Source organism: Nerophis lumbriciformis, linkage group LG05 (assembly GCF_033978685.3).
Source record: "Nerophis lumbriciformis linkage group LG05, RoL_Nlum_v2.1, whole genome shotgun sequence".
Classification (NCBI taxonomy): domain Eukaryota; kingdom Metazoa; phylum Chordata; class Actinopteri; order Syngnathiformes; family Syngnathidae; genus Nerophis; species Nerophis lumbriciformis.
In genome coordinates, this window is record NC_084552.2 from 45,117,967 (window position 1) to 45,135,083 (window position 17,117).

Sequence of the window (17,117 nt, forward strand, 5' to 3'; positions counted from 1 at the left end):
ATACATCCATCCATCCATTTCTACCGCTTATTCCCTTTGGGGTCTCGGGGGGCGCTGGAGCCTATCTCAGCTACAATCGGGCGGAAGGCGGGGTACACCCTGGACAAGTCGCCCCTCATCGCAGGGCCAACAGTGGTGTAAAAATCATACCATTTGTAGATATTACGTCACTCAATTTATTAGCAAGAAAGCTAATGATGTCAAAACGTGTGGAGAAACAAATTTGTGAACATCAATGTTGTTTATTTTCTTCAGATAAAAAGGTGGCAATATGAAATCAATGAGCCATAACCATCTTACTTAAGAGGACTTCATTTAGCACCTTGATAGTTTGATTATACATGATTTATATGGTCACTCCTACAAAAAATGAAATGTGTGAATAATGCGAGTCAGTAACATAAAATAAGAAAAATAAATCTGGGGGTTTGGACCACAGCTGAGACCCAAAAAAGTACCGCTTTCAGCATTATCTCACTAAACACAATCTTTTGTAGCGGTTCGTGCTTCACATTTGAGCTCTGTGTTGTGTACTGTTATTGTACATATGAATAACCTACTAGGAATAAAGTTTGTTGTCAAACAATGCCGTAAACAACTCTTTTAAAGACGAGAGATGCCATATGTACCTGGAGTGTGTCAATAAAAATGCACAAAGTAAGGCACTTAAAAGGCTCTGTGGAGCTACTGAATATATACTGACAGATCTATAAGTTCGTATCTGCCTACCTGGTACCCTTTAGTGTTAAATAGCTGTTTGCTTCCTGGATTGAGTCACCTATGAATGTATCCCACCCTCTCTTCCTAAACAATTTTTGTGTGGGGAATGCAAACAAGAGACCCGGATCAGCTCCAGCTTGCTTTTAGATAAAGAAACAAAGAAGGGAAAATGAGTACTGTCCAGAAGACGCACACACAAGTCAGGTTACATGATATGACACTGGTCATTTCATACATTAGATATGGAAGCTGGTAAGATCCCCGGAAAAGGACATTCCTTCCCGCATTGACTGCTTTCATATCTTATTTTGTCAATATGTAACCCTGTTCTCACCAAATTTGTATCAAGTGCCCGAGATCCAATAGGCCCTTGTAAGGAGCACAAAAAGCTACCACCAGATCCTTATTAATGTTAGCGGCACTACATGACATCCACAAAAAACTCACTGGGATTACCCATGGCCAAGTGGAAGGACTGGCGTGAAGCAGTCAGTTCTGGGGGCACAGAGCCCAGGTCACGAGTGGGCGGAGCACCAGGAGGTCCGCCAGAAGTTGAAGAAAGGGGCGGGGGCAGGGCCGGGTGCAAGGGGGCTGTGGGCAACTGCTGTGCGTGCGGAAGAGCATGAGCTGCGGCCATGGCTGGGTGTGCGTGCTGCGGTACCATCATTACCATCATGGGGTTGTAAGGTAGAATACCTGGAGGGTAGGGTGACATGTGGGGGGCCTGGGGCATGCGATGATGATGATGATGTGAACGTTGGGAAGAGGCGTGGCTGTGCTCACTGGGGGCAGCTGACCCATGTCCCCGCCTCAAACTGCTGCGGGTGGAGTATTCTGATTCGCTGCCACTACCGGAACGGGAATCACCCCCTCCGCCTTCCCCAACCCCGCCACAGGGAGATTTTTCCCCTCCGCCCACAGTGCTGCCGGGCCCTTTGCTGCTGCTGCGTCGTCGTTCACCTTCACTTCTCGTTGAGCCACTGCTTCGGCTCCCTGGGGACAGACAACGGTGTTGGACACAAATAACCACAATACTTTTTACATTGTCAGTCAGGCTGATGATGACACCTTCACTGTGCTGGCTGCCAGTGCTTCCGGGGGCATAGCTGTAGCTGGTCAGCTCATGGTATGGAGGTGGCTGGCTAGAAAATGGGTGGGTGGGGTAGGGCTGATAAGGGAACGTGTGCATCATAGGCCACGGTGAGGCTCCTGGAAGGGGCAGGGGTGCCAAAGTGTCTTGGTCTGAGGCCCCGCTGGAGCCATCGTTATCGTTCAGGGACAGGTTGGCCATGTCTGTGTGGAAGACGAAGAACATATGTTTGACATGAAAACCAGATGTTTTCCTCCAAGTCAGTATGCACAAGTTACTTACAATTTTCACAGTCACTTAAATCTCCAAAAACGTAATAGCATTGTTCCGAGAAGGTGATCTTGTTGACCGTGTGACGAATGAAGCCAGCCTTCAGCAGATTGCTGGCATACTTCCTTGCTTCACGGCGGTCCTGGAATCCCTCAATGTGGTGGAACAGCCACTCCACCACATCAGAGCCTAGACACACAATATATGCAGCGTAAATGAAAATGTAATTTAGCAGTTGAAACACACACACACATTGCTTTTAACAAAATGGTATTGCCTGTTAAGTGTAATAATGCCTGTTTTGCAAAGCAGTACACTCAAAACAATACCATTACTTGTATCAGCTAACACATAGAACATTGATTTGAGAATCCCACAAACGTTGAGTGCAACTGCAGACATGTTATTTAAAAGAAAATAGTATAAAATCTATTATACAAATGTATTTCATTATTCCAATGATTCAGTTGCAGGTGATTCTAATTTAACAGCTGTTTTTATTCAAGACAAACAGTCAAAAATTCGTTCCGTTTTCCCTACCCCTGCCAGCCCACAAATCACACTTTTAATTCCAGGAACATAATGCCTGCCCTGTGAAGTCATGTGAAGCAGAGGTTAGCAAACTGCATTTTGTTTACCTAGGAAAGCGTTGGGTATGGTGATTTTGAGCCACATGCGATCTCTCACTTCTAGACCCGACTCTGGTGAGGCCATGGCCTTGGCGACGGACGCCATGTCAGAGTGTAGTGACAAATTGAAGTCATCAAAACCTGAGGATAGATTGAAGAGATCATTAGGACGGAGGCCAGAAATAAAATATAAATTGAGTAAAAAAAGACCAAAAGGGAGCAAGGCAGCAGAATCCATATATCATCTCACATAAGAGCAGTGACAAAAGCAGAAAGACAGATGTGAAATATGATCTTGTGCCGATGCCATGGAACAGAAAATAATTTACAGCGACGCAAGATAGCGGCTAGAAAAAAAGATAGAAGATCAGACGTTTGTAAGAAGATTGGAGTGATATACACAAACAGAGACTATTCAAGGACACGGAAGCAAAAATATTCTCACGTTCAGTCTCGGTGACCGAGGAGGAGGAGGTGATGGTGCTGAGGGAAGAGCTGCCTGGGAAGACAGGGTAGGCGCCAGTCATGGCTACAGAGTGGCTGACCCATGCTGCTGGGTCAATGGGGCGGATGGGTTCATCTGCACCACAGAAAAGAAAGAGCACAGTTTAAAAAAACCTTCAAAATGCAATACAACAATAACAATAATATATTTTTGGCACTTACTACGCGGTAGGGTAAAGTAACCTTGAGGAGAGGGGTCCCAGCACTTGGCCACAGTGAGGATGATGGGCCTAGCATACAAAGGAGAGAGCGTTCATCTCGCTGATCTTAAGCATCGATCAAGTGACCTCAGAGTTAACTCACCCCGGCTTATGCACAATCTCTCTCAGCACTCGCACCGCGTCGTCATTGCTCATATTCTCAAAGTTGATGTCGTTGACCTTGTTGACAAGTTGTCAACGCAATTGTTAAAACCGATTAACTGCAAAGAAGGACATCAAGCATTAAGTTATCTGGAGCTCTCCTCACCTGCAACAGCATGTCGCCAGGTTCAATGCGTCCGTCCGCAGCAACTGCTCCCCCCTTCATGATGGAGCCAATGTAGATGCCACCATCACCCCTTTCATTGCTTTGGCCCACAATGCTGATGCCCAGGAAATTGTACTTCTCTGCATTGTGGAAAACCGACTTAATCACATGTGCCTGCAGCCGTATGTACTGAAATACAGTCTACCGGTACACACCCATGTTTAGAGTGACGGTGATGATGTTCAAGGACATGGTGGAGTCTGTCACACTGCTAAAGGAAGAAGCCTAAAACAGGAAAATACATCTTTAGATCCTATTTGATGCCCTTTGAGATTATACTCAATTTACAGGCAGCATTAAGGATTTAAACAAAATTTTAAGAAAGGACAGCAGATCTTCGTAATTCCTTCGGATATGTTCTAAAACCCTAGGCACTTATTAAAATCTAAAAAAATTCTTATTTTAAATGCCTCTCGCACTTAAAAAAACATTTAAATTGTAAAATGTATAGGTGTTCTAGAATGAGTACTATGATTATGAGTAGGAATACACGCTCAGCCATTGGCTACTTCAAACCTTACACTAACATTGTACTGCTCATTTCATCTACAAATCCTACAGGATTTTGTAGGTTTTTTGCAGCGTAAAATGTCTGTTTTTGCTGTAGATTTTTTTAAAGTTGCGGCAAAAGTAGTGAGGGTTTGAGGCTTTTTTTTTACCTCGTCGTCGGTCCATTTATCGCTGGATGTGTCCATTTTTCCTGTTGCAATCTCCTAAACAACTCTGTGGGACTTTTTAAAAATGGCGCGTCAGTGTTGTGGCTAAGAGAAGCGCGTTCAACCAATCACCTATGTACAAACCCTGTTTCCATACGAGTTGGGAAATTGTGTTAGATGTAAATATAAACGAAATACAATGATTTGCAAATCATTTTCAACCCATATTCAGTTGAATATGCTACAAAGACAACATATTTGATGTTCAAACTGATAAACATTTTTTTTTTTTGCAAATAATCATTAACTTTAGAATTTGATGCCAGCAACATGTGACAAAGAAGTTGGGAAAGGTGGCAATAAATACTGATAAAGTTGAGGAATGCTCATCAAACACTTATTTGGAACATTCCACAGATGAACAGGCAAATTGGGAACAGGTGGGTGCCATGATTGGGTATAAAAGTAGATTCCATGAAATGCTCAGTCATTCACAAACAAGGATGGGGCGAAGGTCTCCACTTTGTCAACAAATGCATGAGCAAATTGTTGAACAGTTTAAGAAAAGCCTTTCTCAACCAGCTATTGCAAGGAATTTAGGGATTTCACCATCTGCAGTCTGTAATATCATCAAAGGGTTCAGAGAATCTGGAGAAATCACTGCACGTAATCAGCTAAGCCTGTGACCTTCGATCCCTCAGGCTGTACTGCATCAACAAGCGACATCAGTGTGTAAAGGATATCACCACATGGGCTCAGGAACACTTCAGAAACCCACTGTCAGTAACTACAGTTGGTCTTTACATCTGTAAGTACAAGTTAAAACTCTCCTATGCAAGGCGAAAACCGTTTATCAAAAACACCCAAAAACGCCGTCGGCTTCGCTGGGCCTGAGCTCATCTAAGATGGACTGATACAAAGTGGAAAAGTGTTCTGTGGTCTGACGAGTCCACATTTCAAATTGTTTTTGGAAACTGTGGACGTCGTGTCCTCCGGACCAAAGAGGAAAAGAACCATCCGGATTGTTATAGGCGCAAAGTTGAAAAGCCAGCATCTGTGATGGTATGGGGGTTTATTAGTGCCCAAGACATGGGTAACTTACACATCTGTGAAGGCGCCATTAATGCTGAAAGGTACATACAGTTTTTGGAGCAACATGTGTTGCCATCCAAGCAACGTTACCATGGACGCCCCTGCTTATTTCAGCAAGACAATGCCAAACCACGTGTTACATCAACGTGGCTTCATAGTAAAAGAGTGCGGGTACTAGACTGGCCTGCCTGTAGTCCAGACTTGTCTCCCATTGAAAATGTGTGGCGCATTATGAAGCCTAAAATACTCCAACAAAGACCCCCGGACTGTTGAACAACTTAAGCTGTACATCAAGCAAGAATGGGAAAGAATTCCACCTGAGAAGCTTAAAAAATGTGTCTCCTCAGTTCCCAAACGTTTACTGAGTGTTGTTAAAAGGAAAGGCCATGTAACACAGTGGTGAACATGCCCTTTCCCAACTACTTTGGCACGTGTTGCAGCCATGAAATTCTAAGTTTATTATTTGCAAAAAAAAAATAAAGTTTATGAGTTTGAACATCAAATATCTTGTCTTTGTAGTGCATTCAATTGAATATGGGTTGAAAAGGATTTGCAAATCATTGTATTCCGTTTATATTTACATCTAACACAATTTCCCAACTCATATGGAAACGGGGTTTGTATATTAGTTTCTATGGGACTCAGTTTAGACCCTGACTCAGAGTAGGGGCTAAGATGGTTATAGTATCTGAGGGCTGTAGTCCCTAGTTCCCATATGTTGGAACATGATGGAAAAACGGCCCGGGGACTGAAAAGGTTATAGGAACTCCAAAAAGTCCCTACAGTCGGAAAACGACTTGCCTACAGAAAACTTACCAAAAAATAAGCAAAACCGTGGCTTTATAACCAGACCATAGCGTGGGTGATCTGTACCGTTGAATCTCTAGTAAACACAATTATAGATATCAACAAAATGACAGTTGTCAGCATATATTACCTCGATCAAACATGGTGGAAATGTCTGCTACAAGATACTGCAGTAGTAAACAGTAGGGATACACAGTACTCGGTATAATCCTGCACAGGACAGTCCGCCTGCTTTGCGCTGCTGCTCAAGCCTTTCTCTAGTCCTGACAAGCCGCCACAATATTTGCACATTGCACATTTTCTAGTTCTTTGTCTGCTGGTATATCTCGGATACAATAAAAGTACATCCACATCACAGACATGCTGCCTCCACTCCAGACAATCATGTGTGTCTTATTTACGTCATCACAACAGCTGGTTTCGACTGATGATCTCACTGATCAGTCTTTTTTCCGCAGCCAAATTTTCTGTGTATCACAAGTCAATAATGCACAAATAATAGGCTACATTCATACTGTAACGACACACTGGTGTTAATGTTTATGTTCATGTGTTATTGTTGTTCAGAGTTCCTCTGATTGGGAACATACCGTGCCTGAAAGTGGATTGGTGGAGAATGAGGAAGTATTGTTGTGTGTCTGGGGGTGAAGCACGGAGACAGACTTGTGTGCACGAGAGGAAATACGTGTTGGAATTGGGTCTGTTAGCATATGATTGAAAATAAAAGTAAAAAAGAGTGCATCACAAATAATAGGCTATATATATATATATATATATATATATATATATATATATATATGTATTTTTAAAAATCTCCTGATGATTGAGGGAACCCCTCATGAAACAGGCCTATTTTTTGGATAATCTAATTAAGAAATATATATATATATATATATATATATATACCGTATATATATATATTCATACTGTAAAAAACAGCTTATGGTAATGTTTTATGTTCGTGTGGTTTGGATTTTATGTTAGTTTTTCGCATGTTTGCAAACAGACCGTCTTTCCCTGAAAGGTGATTGGCGGAGAATGAGAAGGTGCTGTTGTGTGTCCGGCGGGGAAGCGCAGACTCACGGAGATGAAAGTGTGTACACGGGAAGTAAAACCTATTGGAATTGTGCTGTTTGTAATCATAAGATTGGTAACAAAAGTAAGAACTCGCGTCGGAAGTTGTGTAATTTCTTCTGGGGGCTACAATATATTATATTACTTAAATTTGTTTTCAAGTAAAAAATTTAAAAACGTATTTTCAAGGTGTGCCGGTAATAAAAATGTTTTGGCGGTCATTTAATTACTTTAAGGGTTTATTAAGGAATGTTTTAAGGTGCGTGGACATTTCTTTTGTAACATCCACAAAGTTCAGTAAGCAGGTTGTGTTATGTGTGACTATGTGGTTGCATTTTTATTTTTTGGCACCATGAGTAGGGAAGGCTGTTAGTATTGGGTCATAGAAGTAAAGGCTGTGATGTATTTGCTTCAAAATCACACTTAATGGTCATTGACCTGCATTACTTACATTTTCCACAAGATGGCAGTTATTTGCAGCAATAAGATTGTTAGATATTAAACATTTAATTTGGAAACACCCCGCAGGCCAGATTGTTTATTGCATTCATGGCGTCTCGCGGGCAATGCACTAGTTTGGACACCCCTGGTTTAAAGATTTAGAAAATTACTTTTCTTAAGAGCGTAGAAATCTACTCCATTCCATTTCAATATTTTTCATGATAGCCTGTATACTTGCCTCTAAAACTTTCAAAATATGCCCAAATCTGCACCGATGCCTGTAAAAACAGTAGTCTAATGGGACTTTTGCCCTTCACCTGAAACCCCGAAGGGTCTGTAGGTCACGTGATTGTAACCCAGCAATTGGCAATCTGGGGGAGACCCTGGTATGAATCGCTTATTGGCTCAATTTTCGCCAAAGGTTTGTCCCAATTTTTGTATGCGCTCTCTGTTATTGTACAGCCAAACATTGAGCGTAATAAACTAGTTCACCTGCCCGGGTATCAGTCTGCGGAATTAGGAGGCCAAACAAGGCATCCAATGTGTTGGTGCCTCAGTCTCTCTGCTTTTATTTACCGAGTATGGTTGCAAAATAACCCACCGTGAGTGAAGCCAGAGAAAACAGAGTTGTAGCATACTGCTGTAGGGTTGCAGAGCAACAACAGTGTGACATGTTGTGCTGTAATGCTCACCCTCAAACAAAGTTGTGTTGGCACAAAGTTGGCATTCCTGGATACAACAGGAGTACCAATAATCATAAAAGGAAGGTGAGAAACACTATTGAATTCAATAAATAACTACAAAGGTGACATCAGTGTGGCTCTCCTTAACCCTCCTCTGTCGCCGCTCATCGCCATCAAGAGTCTTTAATAAAAAGAAAAAATTATGTTTCATGGTGATTTTTCCTTGTCATTCATTATTGATATATTTTTGAATCGTTTTCTACATGTAAAACTATAATTGTTATAAAATGTGTTTAGTGCTCATATATTTGTTTGTCTGGAACAGACTAATTAGATTTACATTATTTCTAATGGGAAAGTTACTTCGGCATGTGTACCTTTGGGTCTTCAGACCTTTTGGAACAGATTATTATTAAAACAGAGGTATCACTGAACATCAGACTAACAAGCAGTATGTGCATACCCTCTCCAGACGAGGGGGGCGCTGTTTCCTGCGTCGTCTATGTCGTTTCAAAAGTCTTGAGGCCGTACTCTGCTCTGTTGCACTGCTGAACCTGCATAAAGAAATAAAAACATATTTTAATTGAGTCCAAAATAAGATGACCAAAAGTTGTGACCTCACCTGCTCATGGTGTCATCTTCTTCAGAGTCACAAAAGCTGGTTGTCTCCAGCTCGCTGCTCATCATCGTGCTGGAACTCTCGTATCCTGCCAGGTGGCGCTCCAGACGGCTCTGGCCATTTATCCGAGGACCTAAAATCAGAGAAACCATGGGAGATTTTCAGCTTTGCTCTTTTTACAGCTCAGCCTCAGTTCTGCCTTCATGCCATTCCTTGATTATATCACAAGGAAGATGGCGGCGTGCCACATCTTGATAGCTCACCGTGTTGCTCTATGCTCTCTCGGTGTCGAGGCCTCTCTCTCCTGAAGGAAACTACTGATTCTGTTTCTGTCTGCTCATCTAAAGTCTCCACGCTGCCCGTCGCATTAGGACTGCAAGAGAAGCAAAAGAAAAGTTGGGCTCACCGCATAGTTTAAAATGTTTACAGACAAGATCTTTGGTCCGCCAACTTCATTCATTGAAGATCCATTTTGAGAGAATTGTAAGTTATGTTTTGGGTACGCAACAGTTTAGCATACTAACTTCATTAGCCCGCAGCCCGTAAATTCAGTAAAGTTTTAAAAAGAAATGGCATAATTTGACAGCGAATACATTAACACTGCAAGGCCACCTTCCTTCAGCCACAGAAGACAGAAAGTGATCCAAAAAGGAGAAGAAAAAAGCTATGAATGCAGTCATGTTGAAAAGTAACACTGTACATTCCAATGGGCTAATAAGTCAGAACTTAAAAAGCTTTTGGCTGTTACTTGAAACAGAGAGATTTGTAGTTTGGATTTTAAAAGTTTCAATTAATGTAATAGTGTTAAACAGCATAAAATAAAACAAAACATTGTTTATAGCAACTTCATTTAATCCAGGCCTGATGCTTAGAGAAAAGAAATGTTCCCAAGCTGGTCATGTTAATAAGGGCGGTAACTGTTGCTATCAGGTTCAAATAAGCTCTTCGTGTAGCAACCCGATAGTGGAAGTGCATGACAGCCAGGTAAAATTATACATTATCGTGGTTACAGTAGATTGCACCGCTTTTACAGTAAATGTTACTGACAGGGTGATGGATTTTGAATTAATGAGAAAGTGAATGATTACTGAAAAGAGGGAGGCCTGGAGTCTCCGATGCCACCGGTTCTTTCTGCGGGTGGGGGTGGCAGCGGCGGCGGAGGGGGTGAAGGCTGGGTGGACGCCTGCTCCACCGGGGGAAGTGCCACTGGAGAGGCAGGATCTGCTGCTGGGGCATCTGAAGACACCAGCTGACAAAAACAGAGGCAAACATTTCGTGGGGCAGCGTGAGCTGTAGAGGAAAATAAAAAGTACAAACAAATGGAGACTAGAAGAGGCACAAGGGGGTAAGATGTCAACTATTTTGACATGGCAACACTGCTCTCTTTTCACACAGTTGTCTCACGGGATCATTGAAACACTATCCTATACTGAACATGTATCCTTTCCTGTTAAACCAACAAACATACTATCATTATCCTGTATAACACAAGCTTTCCATATTAAAAGTAGGGTTACAATAAAACACTATTCAAACAGTTTCTAACCCTTGTAATATGCATAGTACATTCCTTCACTAAACAATGCAACTGAAAGGAGTTTAACAGCCACTTCAGCCCCTCTCTCCAATTACCCCTCAACTCACACACACATTCACAGTAATGGCTGTGCGACCATGAAGCACATGTCTTCTGGGATCCCTCCACCCTTCTTGGCGTGCAGATCACATATCGCTCCCTCTAGGTCTCCTCGCTTTAATGCTCTCCTTCATTCTTATGCACTTAACAGATGCTAGAGCCTCAAACCTGCTAAACCGGGCCAAGTCCAGTCACAAGATTTTGTCTCTTTTTAAAAGTTACTTTTTTTTTAAATTGGACCTTGTAAAAAGTATTTAAAATGTTCCAAAAGAGTCTTACATTTTACATTTCTTTTTTTAACAATTTGGTATTTTACTTATTGAACATCGTAGAAACAACACTACAGTTGCACACTTTGGGATAAGGACATGCATTTGCTTGACAGTTGTTTTTACCCATGATACTACTCGACCATTGAAGCAAGGCAACTTGGTGTTGTCGTCCGAAATTTCTTCCTTCACCACGCTGAAAACACACCAGACAGAACAGAATCCATCATATCAGAAACATGGCACTCACTTCACCAAACATTAATGCACATAATAAAGACAAGTCAAAAGAATGGTCAATAACAAGCTCCGAACATTGTTAAGCCAGGAATCTGCCTACCTTACACACAAATAACGAACAGCATTAACTTTATTAGGCTGCAACTGTGGTGACAGTGTAGTGGATACATGCTGGCTGGAAGCCAGAGTAGGAAGAAAGAACAATGCTACTTCCCTCTTTAGCAATACAATAAGTGTATTCAGCTTATTGACGAATGTATTGATACGATTGCCATCCCATTGCAGATTTTGACACACTAACTTTGCCAGCCCGGGAAGCTCACTCAGTATGCTTTTTCATCAATTGTGTTGCTTTTAGATAATGCATTGCAATAATTACAAGAAACCTTGCCATAGTTTTAGTTCATAATGATTTAGTAGCAGTTTACTAGTTAAATCCAATATGCTTCCATTGCAGCTAAGCAACACACGCTTTCAAGAAAATTGACAAATAATGTTACACAACATTAACCTTGTAATTCCAATGTCGTCAAAAGCGAGAAGGACTTAAAAAAAGTTTGTTTGGCAGACATTTGCGTGCATCTGTATGTCATTTCCCAGCTACAACCCAATGTTATTATTAAAGCAGTTCACAGGCAGACGGGCTGGCGTAAGAGGACACAAAAGGTCTGACGGACTGCCTCAAATGTGTGCTAGTTTTGGTCGAGCTCCACTGGCTTTAAGCAGCTGTTAGCATATATGAGCAGATTGTTGTGGCCGCTGGTGCTTTCCGAGAGCAGTGTGATGCTACTAATAGTTTGAGAGCAAATTAATGTTTATGCCATCCGGTTCTTGAATCCCAATACTGTACCTAATACTTTGAAATAGCGTAGGTCAAAATAGCCCAGAAATATGCTTATTCACCACCGTCAGATAATCTAAAACCCACAGTTTGTCCAACCCCTCCATTTGCCCCACTCTTCCTTGTAATGTTAAATCCCTCGGCATCTCTTGTGTAACAATGAATGAAACAACAACAGGTCATAGTGCCAGCCTTGCGATCAGTACAACATCCACAGACTCCAAAATCTTCTCCCAGTGGAAACCCGCAAATGGTCCATGTCTGTCCCCAGCTTCCAAGCACTGATCCTGGTCTGATCCAAACCAGCAACCCCCTCGGACCATAAACGCTACACACACCGCTGTGGCCGAAAGCTGGCCTGGTACCAAGCAAAATGAAAACACAATTTCACACTCGTCGTTGGGTTACATGGGCGGGGGGGTTGTGGTGGGGTGTTCCTGCTTTGATTGGACAGCTGACTAGGGGGTATGTTTGAAAATAGTCATTGTAACTCTGCTGGAAATATTTAAATGAGGCTGCACAAAGTTGACTTTTTATTCCCTTAGAAAGAGAATTTGGCACAATAAGTGCTTAGTTTGGGTGTTGTACACATCTGAAAGGGGGCGAGGAAGCAACCCACTGCCAAGGTTATTATGCTGCACGGCATGCTTTGTATGGGTGTCCCTATACAACTTTTTGACTTCCAATACAATACTGATATTGGAGCCTTGGGTATTGGCTAATACAAATACAAATCTGATACGATATCAGCATGAATCCTAGTATATACTTATATTGTTTGTATTATGGAATGTTAGAAATGGCTTGATCAAGTGGACAAGTGGTAAAAAATGGATGGATGGAAGTAAAGTTAATTTGTTTTTGGCGACACCAAGTGGTTACAATCATTCATTGAATTAAGCTCATAGCGCAGTAAGTTAAATGATATGGACACATTTGTTAGTAGACACTTTCTAATATGTTTCTGCTTTGGATATTTTGTATCTGTAACTAATATGCAACTATAATATTTGATATTTGTTTGTATTCACAAATGTGGTATTTTAGACTGCCATATTGGTCCATTCCCTATTACGTATGTCTAGTGTGTGTGCTATTGTGTGCTTACCAATTGTTTACCTGCTAGCTCTTAGTACCCTATAGCCTAACATGTTTACTTTTTGTAAATGACTTCACTAAAAAACAACAAAAGGTCAAACTTGTGTGCTTATTGGAGAACATTTAGATGTTAACTGGCTGTCCAGCTTTGCTGCTCGACTGGTGGATCAAAAGCGCTTACATCAGAGATTTTTCATGCAAATTGATATAATCTGTAATTCATTTTTCCACTGATATTGGGCAGATATCAATAACTCATGGCCTCCGGGATTGGATTTCAAATTTTCAGGACTTATGCACGTTCCAAATACACAACAGGTACCAGCAGGTACGAAAAGTTGGTTTTAATAGGGCTCTTTTAAAGTGTACTTATTTCCTAAGCGCAAGTGTCACCATTCTCTAATTAAAAGAGAATAAACAGAGAATGTGTGAACCATTGACAATTATAGTTTATATTCATGGCGCTGTAAAGAAACGTCATCAGGGTAAATGAATGCAATAGCACATTGGTTAACAGGGTGGTCAAGTCTAACTACCGGTACCCTTTTTTTTTTTTTCACAAAGCCTTTTCATTTCAGTCCTGGTTCCTAATGGGGCTCCCATGGCACAGGTTCCACTGGGACAAAGCATCTTCTACAGTCTATGTTGGGGTTTAAAGAAGGGGTCTCGCCCATTGCATTGCATTCCTATGCGGCAGGATTAACAGCCAGCACAAAAAGATTAATTGATAGAGGAGAGGAGATTGTTCTATGCAGAGGAAGTGGGGGAAAAGGGGGTTGGCTGGCATGCCAAAGTGTTAAGGAGTGGGGACAAAATCCTGGCTGCAATCCCAAAATAAAAGAAAAGGCAAGGATTTGAACATGATGGATTTAAGGAGAGGGGGTAGGGGGATTGGTGGGGGGAAAACCCCACCAATGTCATTGCCACACCTTCTGAATTGTAATGATGTTTGCTGAGAAATGTCCCTTCTTTTACATACACGCCCTCATGCATCTTCTCATTAGTCATGCTGATTGAAAGCCACCATGCTGGATGCATTCACGTCCAGCTTCACTTTCCAATTTTCCCTGATCACATTACAGGCTTGGTTCAAAACACACCCTGGCTTGAAAAAAGTAATTTCTCAAAAATGACTTTTTCATGGTATCAAATGAATGCCGATTGATACAAAGCCTTCAAATCTTCATAGTGAATAGAATACCACTAATATGGAAAACTCACCCAAAGTCCTGGTCCATGGATTTGAAGAAGAACTTGTAGTTGGGCTTGTTCAATACTTGTTTAAAGTCCAGCAGTGTTATGCTCTCGGCACTGATGGGAATTTTCACCAAATACGGAGTCTCTTCTTCGTCAATGTGATATATAATTTTAGTTTCCGCCATGTCCGCGGCTGCTTTTGTCTCCCACAAACACACAAGAGGTGAGTTAGCTAGCAGCCGCTAACAGGCTAGCTGGCTAACGAGGTGAAGCAATGGTCGCTGCTCAGATTTTTTTCCCCACTCCCGAGTGAAGTCCTCCTCTTTAAAAGCGCCCGTAGCGGTTTTGGAAGCAAGCGTCAACAGTCACATTTTAACGACATGAAAAAGACAAATAAACCACATTGACGCTAATCGAACTCCGAACAACTTACTACTCCCCCCCCAACAAAAACATACGGCTGGAGGGGAGGATGGGGGGGGGCTCTAAAAAGTTTTCACCACTTTTTTCTGAGCCACCACGGCGTGTGACGTCATCACGTACGCCCCTTCTTCTTACGTACGCCCGAACCATGCTAACGCTGAGTTTTGTAGCCATCCACCCATTGATTTTCTACCGCTTGTCCCTCTCGTGGTCGCGGGAGGGGGATGGAGCCTTCCCCAGCTTCACTAGGGCGGAAGGCGGGGTGCACCCGAGACAAGTCGGCTCCTCATCGCAGGGCCAACACAGATAGACAACATTCACACTCACTATCACACATAAATAGTGAAGTGAAGTGAATTATATTTATTTAGCGCTTTTTTCAAGTGACTAAAAGAACTTTACATTGTGAAACCCAATATCTAATTTACATTTTTAAACCAGTGTGTGTGGCACTGGCAGCAGGTGGGTAAAGTGTCTTGCCCAAGGACACAACGGCAGTGACTAGGATGGCGGAAGCGGGCATCAAACCTGCAACCCTCAAGTTGCTGGCACGGCCGCTCTACCAACCGAGCTATACCGCCCAGGATTATTTAAAGTAATTTGTTTCTGGAATATTTTCTGGATACCAATTTATATAGAATTGTATATGTGTTATGTTCTTATAGGCCAAAGCCAAGACAACATTTTCCGGTGAAGTATTCTGTGTAAACATATTTTTTTAATCCAAGTACCCCAAAATAAGAGTGATGCATTTTTAGATTTTAGATTTATTCATCGGTCCCCGTGGGGAAATTAATTTTCACTCACCGTACATTTAGACAATAAACATTATACATCACGGACAAAAATAGCAAAAAGACATCATACATGACAGTACCAATACATTTACAGGCTTGTCAGACAGGTTTGAATAAAGACGTATAACACATCACCGACTGGCATTATTATCTGATTCATGACTGGGGGGGGGGGGGGGGGCAGTGTGGCGAAGTTGGAAGTTGGGAGAGTGGCCGTGCCAGCAATCTGAGGGTTGGTTCAATCCCCACCTTCTACCATCCTAGTCACGTCCGTTGTGTCCTTGAGCAAGACACTTCACCCTTGATCCTGATGGGTCCTGGTTAGCGCCTTGCATGGCAGCTCCCGCCATCAGTGTGTGAATGTGTGTGTGTATGAGTGAATGTGGAAATAGTGTCAAAGCGCTTTGAGTTCCTTAAAAAGATAGAAAAGCGCTATACAAGTACAACCCATTTACCATTTACTACGTTTCTCGTTTATCGCTGTTCAATGGTTTTGGACATAACCGTGATAAATTAATTACCGCAAAGTCCCAGCCTGAATCTTTAATTATCATTAATTATATTTTTTGTAATAAGACATTTTTTTTTTAGATTAAAATGTCTTTTGCAAGAATGACAAGAGGTCAGCAAAGATAGGTTTCATAAATACATATAACTACTACAAAACCAGGAGCAGACATGAAAAATTTAATATTTTCATAGCTAGAGCATTACAATCTGTTTACGAATTTTTAAATAAAGTTTTTCAACATTACGAAAGCCCCTCTATACAAGAGGTCTTCAACAGGCAGTTTGCGACCCCTTAGGATTCGCAGTGGTACTGCAGGGTGGTCCATCCATCAAGTCATCCATTTCTGCCGCTTATCCGAGTCCGGGTCGCGGTGGCAGCAGTCTAAGCAGCGATGCCCAGACTTCCCTCTCCCCTGCCCACCCCTTCTAGTTCCACAGGGGGGACACCCAGGCGTTCCCAAGCCAGCTGTGAGACATAGTCCCTCCAGCGTGTCTTAGGTCTGCCTCGAGGCCTACTCCCAGCTTGACATGCCCGAAACACCTCACCAGAGAGGCGTCCAGAGGCATCCATAATGGATGCCCGAGCCACCTCAGCTGGTTCCCCTCGATGTGAAGCAGCAGCGGCTCTACTCTGAGCCTCTCCCGGATGACCGAGCTCCTCACCCTATCTCTGAGGGTGATCCCAGACATTCTGCGGAGGAAACTCCTATTGCGGGTATAAATCTGGTCCTGCTACGACGAGGACGGAAACCACATTGCTCCATCTAAATCCGAGGCTCCACTAACCGCCGGACTCTCTTCTCCAGCACCCTGGAATAGACTTTCCCCGGGAGTCTGAAAAGTGTGATCCCTCTATAATTGCAACACATCCTCCGATCCCCCCTTCTGGCAATCCAGAGGTACTGCCCCAGACTTTCACGCTATGTTGACACTATGTGTCTCTAGGATTCAGGAGATCCTCCAAGTATTCCTTCCACCACTCAACTATATCCC

At 42.4% G+C, this 17,117-nt stretch overlaps 1 protein-coding gene across 1 annotated transcript; it reads right to left on the reverse strand.

Annotated features, from left to right (window-relative positions):
• Positions 1-171: 171 nt before the first annotated feature.
• On the reverse strand, positions 172-14,932 carry dvl2 (dishevelled segment polarity protein 2). Its single transcript, XM_061960092.2, has 15 exons — positions 14,419-14,932; positions 11,145-11,214; positions 10,202-10,362; positions 9,377-9,486; positions 9,117-9,246; positions 8,958-9,048; positions 3,897-3,966; positions 3,682-3,821; positions 3,517-3,593; positions 3,376-3,443; positions 3,155-3,289; positions 2,719-2,850; positions 2,093-2,269; positions 1,789-2,013; positions 172-1,713 (listed from the first exon to the last, which is right to left on the reverse strand). Exons 1-15 carry the CDS (start codon positions 14,577-14,579, stop codon positions 1,142-1,144), a joined length of 2,319 nt encoding a protein of 772 aa, XP_061816076.2. The 5' UTR covers positions 14,580-14,932; the 3' UTR covers positions 172-1,141.
• Between the last annotated feature and the right edge of the window lie 2,185 nt (positions 14,933-17,117).